The sequence below is a fragment of the Triturus cristatus genome, chromosome 2_1 (assembly GCF_964204655.1).
Source record: "Triturus cristatus chromosome 2_1, aTriCri1.1, whole genome shotgun sequence".
Lineage (NCBI taxonomy): Eukaryota > Metazoa > Chordata > Amphibia > Caudata > Salamandridae > Triturus > Triturus cristatus.
In genome coordinates, this window is record NC_140581.1 from 269,922,857 (window position 1) to 269,934,552 (window position 11,696).

At 46.5% G+C, this 11,696-nt stretch overlaps 1 protein-coding gene across 1 annotated transcript in view; it reads left to right on the forward strand.

Annotated features, from left to right (window-relative positions):
• Positions 1-2,664, forward strand: part of LOC146864085 (UDP-glycosyltransferase 3A1-like) — a 282,339-nt gene extending 279,675 nt beyond the window's left edge. Inside the window, exon 7 of the mRNA XM_085640711.1 lies at positions 1,618-2,664. Within this exon, the coding sequence (XP_085496837.1) occupies positions 1,618-1,894 (277 nt within the window). The 3' untranslated portion in view covers positions 1,895-2,664. The remainder of the gene's footprint in view (positions 1-1,617) is intronic.
• The last annotated feature ends 9,032 nt before the right edge of the window (positions 2,665-11,696 follow it).

Below are 11,696 nucleotides of genomic sequence, written 5' to 3' on the forward strand. Positions count from 1 at the left end.
ATGCTTGCCTTTCCATTAGTATAGTTCACTAGTCCTCTCTGGGTACCATAGTGTACAATGTGTCTAGGCTGAAAAGCATCTAAACAGATGTAATACCGATATCTTGCACTTTATTAAGAATCACAAGGATAAGCAGGCAAAAGGCTGAGTTCAAACGGAACTATGGAAGATAGATTGAAAAATTGTTTTTGCGCAATTTGCCATGAAATATAAAGCTTTGCTGGTGACTGCTATCCTCCCTGCTGAGGGATTGCAGCCGCTTGTCAGGATTCGTAGCTGTCAACGCCTCTAACTCTCGATCTTGGCACCCAGTTATACTTGCCAGAAGTGAACCCGTAATCATCACTTCACTACAATCGCGCCCGTGCTTGCTTTTGAATCTCTGGAAAGCGGACTCACTTTAATTCTCCTCCCGCTTCCATGACTGATTAATTGATATAGAAATTCATATGATGGGGCCATAACTTTACAGACTAGAGCCTGACCTGGTCAGCGAACCGGGAATTACTCTGGTTCTTTGTAGGCTGTCATCCCCTTTCACAACACAGTCCTGATGAAGACCGGCTTTGACTATTCATTATTGCATATATTGGGTTGAAACGTCGACAATACCTCCTGGTCCAGATCAAGTCCTTGCTTGCAAAATATCAAAATTGGATAAAGCAGCAGGGTCATTGTTTTCTTCGCTCTACTCTGGCCTTCCCTTCCCCTGGACATATTTTAAGCACCTTGTACATAATACGCACTTTAGCGTATCACTAAGCACAATTTGTCACTTGATCACATTTTCACCTCAATAGTTCACCTTGTTGACAGCCACACATTAATGTATAGGTATATATAAATGATGCAATTTATATAAAACAACTTGGTACCCTGCAACCAGATTTCTTTGTGGCTTTGTTTGTTTTTCGGTGTGTTCCTTAATTGTTTCAACATTTAATGTTTTTAGAGAATAACTCAGCCAATTGAATTGTTTATATAAGAAATAGCTGTCCTCACCCGACAGAGCCATTGTTTTTTGCTAAAATCCTCCCAGAAGAGGCATAAAGTAACCATAGCAAAGTACATGCTTCTACTTTTCACGTCCCTATTTACTGTATCCAAACATTGGTTGATTAAGAAATCTAGGGGCATGTGTACAGAGCACGGCGTTAAGCACATAATGCTAACACCACCCTCCGCCATACCGAAAACCCAGGGATGCACCCCTGCATTTTCTTCAGCGCTGGTGCTAAAGTAACCTGACTAGCATCAATGCAGGCCCCCTTGCACAATCCAAGTGTGCCTGCATTGAGGCAATGATTGTTTATGTGCAGGAAGGTGTCTCTTCCTGCACATAAACAATCCAGAATAGTGATTTGTAGCTTCTATGTGTGCTGCATTGGTAAAAATAGCCATTTGTAATCGTAAAATGCTGTTTTGATACATGTGGCCCTTAGTGGCCATTTTCATATGTCATGTACTGCAAATTAAGGTAAATAAACCAAATATTGATCGGAACTTGTATTGTAGAGATTACAGATGGTACAATAACTAATCATAGGGTAACTTTTTTGCATGTACTTTTGTACTTTATTTCAAATAGTGGAGTGATGCTGTGGATTTTTCCTTTAGGTACAAATCAGCAGCAGAAGCACAGAGTAAAATCCACCGATCTGAGCCCCTTCCACCCCACCAGAAGTTAGTTCGATGGATAGAACACATCATCGCATCAAAGGGAGGCGCTCACCTACGCCCGTACAGCTCCCAACAACCGTGGTACCAGCAGTACTTGTTGGATGTTATGGCCTTCATATTTACAACTGCTGCTGTGGTTATCTACATTTGTGTTAAGCTGCTAAGAACTGTTCTTCCAAAGTTGCTTCGACAAGATAAACTAAAAAAGCCCTGATATGCTGTTGTTTTTAAATATGTGCTTACTTTCTAGATTATTCTGTCACAGTCTATAGCATTTCACTCTAAAATTAGAGTAGCATGAAAGAGGAACAGATATTCAGAGGCTAATTGGACAGTTATGCACTGAATTTAATTTGACTTCTTTAGGCTGGATTTGCAAAGATGTTTGCACATGTGTGGCACTTGCACAAAAAGCAATCTGTGGGCAAAAGTCCTTGCTTATGGTTCACTACATCTTGAGATGTTTCTGCTCCCAGATAGGACTTACAAATGCGGACAATCCACCAGGACAGCCTCCACTGCGGGCAAGGGCAAGACCGTGGTCAATGAAAGCAGGGCTGACTGGGACAGCCTTGCAGAATGTGGGTACTCGTAAGTTTGTGGATGTTCCAGAAACAGCTTCCAAATAGTCTCACATCCCTAAAATAAACACATTTACTAATGTTAAGTGGAGGGTATGTGGCTCTGTTTAAAGTAGAAAAAAGAAAGGGTACATCCTCAAACTGTACGTAAGTGTAGTCTAAGGGGTACCACCATGGGAAGAAATGCTTTGCCTGTGTTGAAAAAAAAAAAATCCAAGAAAAAAATGTACTCGTTTGCATACTCTAGTTGATTGACCAGTTTGCTGAATGTGCTTAGTGAACTGGTAGGATGCCTGGACATCCATGGTTTGTGTAGATTTCCCTGCATACTGCTACTTCATTTTTCTTTCAGCTGGTCCTATAGTTTTAATAGAATTATGTTGAGCCAGACTAGCATACATTTTGTTTGGTAGTGGTTGGAAAGTGTGACAGACGCAGGAAACTAGGCCGGCAAGGGAGAAATGATCTGTGTTTCAAGATTCATAATCTTAATTGTACTACACTGCATTGTTGATTGCTGATGGTCAAATAAAGAGATTTGTAATTGGTCTGAGCTCCGATTTGATTTGCTAACAGTGATGTCACTGATTTGCTATCATTAAAATACTGACAACCTTGCTCTGAACGCTACATAAGGAATCACTTGTAATCTGGGCGGAGGTCATGGACATACATTCCAGTGAATCCAGTGACCTACGTCCCTGCACACTGAAGACCCTGAGTTATTTTCGAGGGCCTTCATAGAAAGCACCCCTTGATTGTCTTTGGCAGTTCCCAGTGGTTGACTGTCGTCTCACACAAGCATGTTGTTTTTTTTTTTGTACCATATTGTTTGTTTTTTTGTACACAAAGGTGCAGATGTCCCAGAACATGAATAGACTTCCCATCACACATCACTAACAAAATGTGCTGTGAGATCCAAGCTTTTAATGCAGAATACTGAGCTATTCTCCTTACACAAAAGTTTAATAGTTACATCCATGTTTTGAAGCGTATTGCATTTTAATGACATTGCACATGAAGATCATTCATTACACTGCGTTATATTGAAGTGTTAGCGAGATAGTGGATGAACGGTCCTTTCTTGTTTTTGGGCATGGTTATTAAAGTATGCCACTGTGAAATGGCATCCATGTGTTTTTCACCATGTCTTATCGGTTTAAAGTAAATCCCAAACTACAATGGGATCTGTTCGAAAGGAAATTACAACAGAAAACTGTACAAACAGGTGTGGTCTCAGCTTCTTCAGTGCCCAGAACTTAGCAAAGGTTTCCTGCTGAATAGCTCTCCACCTCTGTTCCCTGTGAAGTAGTCAAGTCAATCTAGGCCTGCTCCTTTCAGCTATGAGTGCACAGACCATATGCCATGCTCTAATGCATCTGTCTGGATAACAAATTCCTTGGAGAAGCAGGGACCTTTAGCCCTGGTGCTGCACACGTGGCCTCCTTTAAGGTATCAAAGTCTTTCACACTCAGTCCAGATCACCTTCTTGGGCTGCTGTTTAGAGGTTAGTGCTGTCAAGGGCAACAACGGTGCCACATCGCTTCACAAATCTCCTGTGTTAACCAGTGAAGCCTAGGAAGGCCTTCACCTTAGTCCTGGTTTGGGGGGGGGTTCCCAAACTAGAATAGTCTGAATCTTGGCCTGGACAGGCTGTAACTTGCCCCTGCCCACATAGTGTCCAAAGTAGGCCACAGGCATTTGCCCTATCTGGCACTTGCTGCCCTTGATAGTCAGGCTGGCCTATAGTCAGAGCTGAAGACTGAAATGTCATCTAGGGAAGCGGCTGTGAAAGCTTCCATCTCAACCAGGACCCTGTTGACAAACCTCTGGAAGGTATTACCTTAAACTGGAAGTGGTCCTCTAGAGTGGGGAAAGCAGACCTCTTCTTGGCCCATCAGTTAGGGCAATCTGCCAGTAGCCAGATGTCAAATCAAAGGTACGCAGGAACTTGGCAGCTCCCAACAGATCCATGAGTTCATCAGCTCAGAGGATGTGGTGTGCATCAGCCTTGGTGACTGAGTTGAGCCCCCATTTTTTTCCCAATATGTTTTTATTCTTTTTTCCATTTACAACATCAACTAGCAGCACATTGTATTGCAGTATACAATAACATCAGCTTTGTTATAGCATTTTATCAAGAATAATTACAACATCACATCTACGTGTACGGTGAGCATGACGACGTGCAGATGCTTTTAAGTGTCACTTATCTCGGCTCATAATGTCTGTCTAGGGCAGTGAGCCTGGTATATGGTTCTGCATCCTTCTTCACCTTCTGGCAGGCCCACAACACGGATATTATTTCAGCGCGAGCACCCCTCCGCTTCCTCCACCTTGTCCTGCAACTCATGCACACGATCTATTAAGTCTTGTAGGGCAGCGATGTGACTCTGCGCGACGGGTTTCAGCTCCGAAAGTGTTTGCTCCTGCAGGCGTACTTTCTCCCTCAGCTTATGGTGATCGGCCCACAGCAGGGTGAAATCCGAAGTTCCAATCTTCCCCACTGCCGCAAGCACTGAATCCAGCTTGGTGGCGAGTGCTGCATGCGGCACCTCCACGGTGGCGCCGTTTTCTGTGGCCACCGACTCTGGATTGCCATTGCATGGATTGGGCTGCTGGGCAATTGTGCCTAGGTGACCCATTACTAACTGTTGTGCTGTCAGCATTCGCAGACAGTTTGTGTAAGCAGTATCAGTCACTCAGGTCGCACCTTCTCGGGTGCAGTTGTCTCAGTCTGCGGGTTCACTGTATATGTGCGGCAGCAGGCAAGTAACTGTTTGGGGGGACGCGGCTGTCCCTTCATGTGTGTACGCTGTCCTTTATCCGCCATCTCTGTCTCACTTTCACGTGACCTGGGCCCAGGCTGACCCCCGTGTCTGGAGCAGGGTCCGCCTTCGAAGAGCACTCTCTCCTTGCAGCTTTGCTGCAGGTTTGTCCGCCTTTGTGCAGGTGCTTCAGACCACTGCCTAAGGATTCTATTCTCTCTTGTGCTTCAGGCCACATGGGGTGAGCTTCAATCTACGTGCCTGCCCGCCCACCTATCTCTAGTCATCTCTGTCGGTCCTGGGCCTCACAGTTCAGGTTCTCTACATTCGAGATGAGGCAGATCTGTTGAATTCTTTATTGTCTCTGTAGGATTGCTTATTTTTCAATAGTGTATCAGGTCCCCCTCATTTCGATGTAATTTAGGAGTCACTTTTTTCACCTTTGCCAGACCGCGGCCTAGGTCCAACACGACCTCCGGGTCCGGCGCAGGGTGGGCCTGCGCCTTTCTGGTGTACACCAGCGGCAGTTCTGCAGGTCTCATGCGCACATGCCTATTTTCCCAGGGGAAGGTGCTGCTCTTCTCATGTGCAAGTAGGCACACTTCTGCTGCGGTAGGGAAGGCACCTCGTCTCTCAGTAGCGACACCACAGTCCTCCCTGCTATGCTGTGCACGCCTCAGCATAGAGAGCCACACAATGGCCTAGGCCCTATCCGCCCCCCGGGCCCAGAGCAGGGTAGATCCACACTTCCTTTCTGCTTACAGCACGCCGCGGTTTCCCCAGCCTTGGTATTCCAGCCCAGTCACTCGCTTAACTTGTGCACAGGCCGATGATCTTCGCCGCCGCCAACAGAGCGCTTCACCTCTCAGCACTCTCCTTACAAGTGCCGGGCTGGATGGGGCCTGGGGGTCAAAGGGCCAAAGCAGTAGGAGAGGCGCCCCAGTGCGGCCTCCTCGGTGACGTCCAGCTGCATTTTGGCGCATGCGCCCAGCAGTCGGCCGCTGCTCCGTTCAGCCCCCTCTCTTCAGCAGTTCGTGGTGCAGGGGGTCACCGGGGTCTCTATGTCCACTGCTTCGCTTCAGGTGGTACACCGCACCTCAGCGGCCCCGTGCAGCGTGATCTTTTTTTCCCCAGGTCACGCTCGTAGACCCCAACTGTCCGCCACCCACGAGTGCCTCACCGTTAGGCCCCGAGGGCTCGCGATCAGAGCTTCCTGATCTTCTGCGGCTCCCCTTTGACCATAGCAATGTGGCGTCAGGGTCCGAAATCGCTCCCGCACTCGGATTTCGTTAGGATGGCGGGGGATACAGGCAGTAGATAGGATAAATGAAGGTTCGTAGACGGAGCGCTAGCAATGCACGTCCGGCATGATTGGCTGGCTAGCCACGCCCCCCGGAGTTGAGCCCCCTATAATACACAAAGAACCAGAGTTCTGGGCCGGCACCCAGTGGGGCGGCATTGGGTACCAGCACCACTGGACTGGACCAAGGGCTGTTGGAGGGCTCAATTGCCCCTAGTACTAGCATCTTTGATACTGGCTTTCACTCTGACAAAGTACAATAAGGCTTTCTTTTCTGATTTCAAGAGTCTCTGTGAGGAATTACAAGATTTGGGAAATAACATTCTAATTTTGGAATAGTCCAATATCCACATTGACACCGATAATGTGCAAGCTGTGAAATTTCTGTCATTGTTTGATTGTCTGGGTTTCCATCAACAGACAACAGTCCGATCACTAGGCAGTGAATTTACTATATCTAGTGTTAAACTGCAACCTGACTGGTCAGATCGTGCACAAATATTCCATTGTCATTTCATTGCTCAACTGCAAGCAACATAAATAAATGCAGATTGCCTCAGGCCTCACCGGATACTTTAAACAAGTTTCACCAAAGTCTTTGCCTTTAGCTTACTGACGCTTGACAGTTTCTCATAATATTACATTTACAGTCAAAGCCGTAGACACAATAGCACCTCTAAGAATTAAGGAAATATATATCATAAACGTAAAAAATGTGAAAAGTAGTTTACCCCTCATCTCATTCAATTGACGCAAAACTCCTTCACAAACATTTTGTGATGAACTAGCACTTTAATTTTCATCACAAAAACATCCAAGAAAAAAATGAAAGCTACCTCAAATAATTACCCGGGATCCTTTCTAGGCCTGCACACCCGTAACACTCGTATCCTATGGTCATTTGAACTCATATCAGCACACCAGGTAATACAAAGCATGGGTGAGCTAAATCCGTCGGGCTCTGTCACTGATGGAGGCCGTTTCCACTTCAGAGGAAATGAATTGCAGAGATGATGGAAGCTATTCCCTACATCTTGCCTCGAATTTGGACACTACTACACTGGCGAACATCAGCCTGTGTTTCAACAGTACCTTGCATTACAAAGGCCATTGAAGCGGGGTTCGTAATCAAATACAGCGTCACATTGAACAAGGCAAGTTTTGGGCCGATTTTTAGTCAGTGCCCTTACGAACTGAAACAGACATCATGGGCATTAGGAAGAAGGACTAAAAGTTCATAGACCAAGCCCAACAAGTAGCCCTCCTCTCATTGGACGTGTCCGTGGCATTCAACACTGTGGATTATAAAATCCTTCCGCAGTATCTTAAAGACTGGTATAGCATCACCACAAAGTGGTGTGGCGTAATTTTTTGTACCTGAGTATAATGAGGGAGCAAGCGAGCGAAGCAAGCGAGCCTGAACTGCAAAAGGAGGGTGTGGGGGGATTTCTATCCCCGCAAGAAATTTTTGAAAAAAATAGATTCAAATTGTGGTTTTTACGTTATATATTTACTGCAAATTGTTGAAAAAAAGAGATCACAATATAGCATTTTAAAGCTCAAGTGTGAAGAAAACATTAGAAACAAATAAAAAATATGTCCAATTCTCAAACTGGTCTGCTTGCATAATGACCCCAAAGCCAAGCACACCCAACCAACGGAAACAGGCCAGCATGAAAAGCAGAGGATCTCTTATACAGCTAGATGCCATGTGTGCAGCTGGTCTGCTTGCAAAATGACCCCAAAGCCAAGCACACCCAACCAACAGAAACAGGCCAGCATGAAAAGCGGAGGATCTCTTATACTGCTAGATGCCATGTGTGCAGCTGGTCTGCTTGCAAAATGACCCCAAAGCCAAGCACACCCAACCAACGGAAACAGGCCAGCATGAAAAGCGGAGGATCTCTTGTACTGCTAGATGCCATGTGTGCAGCTGGTCTTCTTGCAAAATGACCCCAAAGCCAAGCACACCCAACCAACGGAAACAGGCCAGCATGAAAAGCGGAGGATCTCTTGTACTGCTAGATGCCATGTGTGCAGCTGGTCTTCTTGCAAAATGACCCCAAAGCCAAGCACACCCAACCAACGGAAACAGGCCAGCATGAAAAGCGGAGGATCTCTTGTACTGCTAGATGCCATGTGTGCAGCTGGTCTGCTTGCAAAATGACCCCAAAGCCAAGCACGCTCAACCAACGGAAACAGGCCAGCATGAAAAGCGGAGGATCTCTTGTACTGCTAGATGCCATGTGTGCAGTGCAGCTACTGTAGGACGCTAGTGAAGGCAGGGTGAACTAACCAAAGGTCAGTGGCCAGATCAGTGCCTCGGATAGGCTGGAAGGGATGGTATGATGTCAGTCATATGTAAAATCAGTGCCTCTGACAGTCCGCAACCCTGGGCAGGTTCAGCTCCTTTGTTTACTTCATACAGTCTCTCAGATTTACTGAGGTTGCAGTCCTGACTTGCTCTCCCAATCCTTGTGTTGGAGGCAGTAGTTATTTTGATGAGCCTGCCTGGTCCAAACATTGTTGTGCCCTATACTAACCGTTTAGAGGTTTTGAGCCTGGCACTACCCTCATGAGCTCAGGTGGATAGCCGCCCTAGTGATCCGGGGATGCATCTGGTAAACATGGGGGCGATGCGGCCTTTTCTCTGGACTGTTTTTCTGAATTCTTGGTACTGTAGTCAATGCTTTCTGGGTTATGTCACGATAATGTGGCATAGGGTAGGCTGCAATGGGTTGACAGGTGCAGCTGGTTATGGTACTGCAAAGAAGGAGCCTAAGATCGCCCTTGGACTGCACATGATCGCAATGCGTATGTGTACATGGGAGCACAGCAGTGTGCAAGCAAAGGCGTGTACCAGCCAAACTCAAACTGTGAGCTTACTTTTCACATCCTTAAGATGTTTGAGGGATAGTGTCATTTCATTTGTCTCAAGTTTTACCTCAAAATGAAATTACTTAAAATTTAAATGTCTGTATATGAACTCTGCAAATATTTCAGAATTAGCAAAGCACAAATCAACCACATTTGTTTGTAATCCTGAAATTTGCTGGAAGCAAATATTTTAATACGATCAATACAAATCAATACAGTAGGTGATGCCATTTCCACACATTTCTGTTTTACCAATGCTTGTTTTTCCAATAGACCACAGCAGACATGTTAACATGCACTTGCCCTCCCTCCAAATCAGAAGCCTTCAATGGCTTTTGTCGGAGGCCAAAATTACCTTAAAGATTCTATGAGTCACCAACAAAAGGACCAGGACCCAGCTACCACCTGCAAAAACTTAAAACAGTACCAATCACATCCACTCTGATTAAGCCACCATCCGAGAGATCCACAGGAACACAAGGAAAAACAAAGGAGATAAGTGATTTTTGGAGGGTGGTCCACATCTCTGGATGAACTTTCCTCGTGAGATGAAGGGCAACACTGAAAATCCACATATCTCCCTTTCATCACCAGAGTTCTGGATACTGTATGTAAATCTTATTCCAGGTAAGAAGTCTATCATATGTCATATGTTGTGACTGAATAAAAGCAAGCATGTCCTTTTTGTTGGGGGGGAGAGAGGTGTTCAAGTGTGGCTCAATGATTAGAGCGGCAGACCCTGATGCAGAGGTCTAGCCCGGGACCAGGGTTCAATTTCCCGCCTCGGTGGGTCTTGGGCTCAAAATTCCACTGACCTGATAATTCTCGCCTCGGTGCCATTCCAATCATGGAGTCCCACTCTGCAACTCTGGGCAGTAGCTTGCTTAATCTCCACAACGGCCCCCACAACACTAAGGATGCCTGGCCTCCACCTTGGGGGTGCCCAGGAGTGGACGCCTCACAGGGAAAGCCAGGATGGGTTCCACAGCGGTATTCGTACAAGCGCCTTGAGACCCTTGCGGGTGAGTAGTGCGCTATACAAGTATCAATTTACAATTTACAGTCTATAGCACGAACTAGATCCGAAGGTATCAGAACACCAGTTGCGTTACAGACGGGCATATTTATTTATTTTTTGTTTTTTCTGTTAGGCAGGGGAAGATTAAGTGACTTGCCCCGAATCACACAATGTTGAGCATCTCTGCCGAGACTCCAACCTGCTTCCCCATCTTGGAGGTCGACCTCTCTAGCTGTTAAGCCACATCCTCTGTCTGCCCTTCTAGCTTCTACCACATATCTTTTAAAGATAAGGCCAACAAAACCAATACCGCATGCTCCCTTGACCTCCCTCCTGTGGTCTAGGCATGGCCCACACTATCTCCCCAGATCTCTCTCTCTCTGTTCTCACTCCGTCTTTCTTGCGCTACACAGCTCTCTTGTGATCTCTTACCATGTTCACTTACTCATGCGGCCTGTCTCCCTCTTGCTCTCCTTGTGCCTGTTCTGCCGTATATACCACTTTCTCCTCCTCTTCCCTCCTCTCTTTCGCCGTTCTCGCGTCTTTTCTTCTCCTCTTATTATCCTGTTATCCCACCTCTCCCTTGCTCGCTCTGTTGCTCTCATGCTTTATCTTCTTTCGCCCCTGCGCTCTTGCTGTGTTCTCCTTTCTCTATTCCTCTTTCTATCACGCACTCTCCTCCTCTTTAACCTCTCTCCCGCTTTACCTGCCTTCCTTCTTCTTCTCTCTCCATGTGTTCCTTCCTGTCTATATGGTGTTCCGGTTTTCTTCTTTACTTGCCCGCTCTCCCGCTCACGCACTCCCTCGATGTTGCTCTCTTTTTTCTCCTTCTAGCGCGTCGTGGCAGTGGCAATAAGAATCCCAAAAGGAACTTATGCAAATTACACACCTAACACTCGCCCACCTCTGACTAAACTAGATTGTAGTGCCTGGAGCACTTGTATTGCTGCCATCGCCTTGCGTGCACGACTGCCTTACCTTGCATTTATTTTCAAAAAGGAATAGTTACAATCACCTCAAACGTTTCTATTTCACGTCCCTGAGCTTTACGTTTTTTCACCGGGCCCTTTTCTGCTCCTGAAAATGGCAATATAATGCGCATCAGGTTACAGTGATTGTTCCGGTCATGGGCAGATGGTGCATATACCTTCTTTCTCATCCCAGCAGTGGAACCGCGGTGCTTTTTTAAGTCTCGCCTGAGACAGCGCTTTAGCGCTGTTCTGGCGAGACTTATAGTAAGCGAGTTCTGGAAGTGCAAACAGTGCTTTTCAGGCCCCCAACTACAGTGCATGTGCTCTGGCCGCGCGCACCATTTGGCAGCCTGAAAAGCACTGCCTGATCACTTCCCGGCCCCTTTGATGTCCGTCAGTGAGCCGCGCGGCCACTGAGGACATCAAAGTGCACACCATTTGCACTGTGCCCGCCCCCACTCCCCCCTCCCACTTCCTCCTCCCTCCTCGTCAACTTCAGTG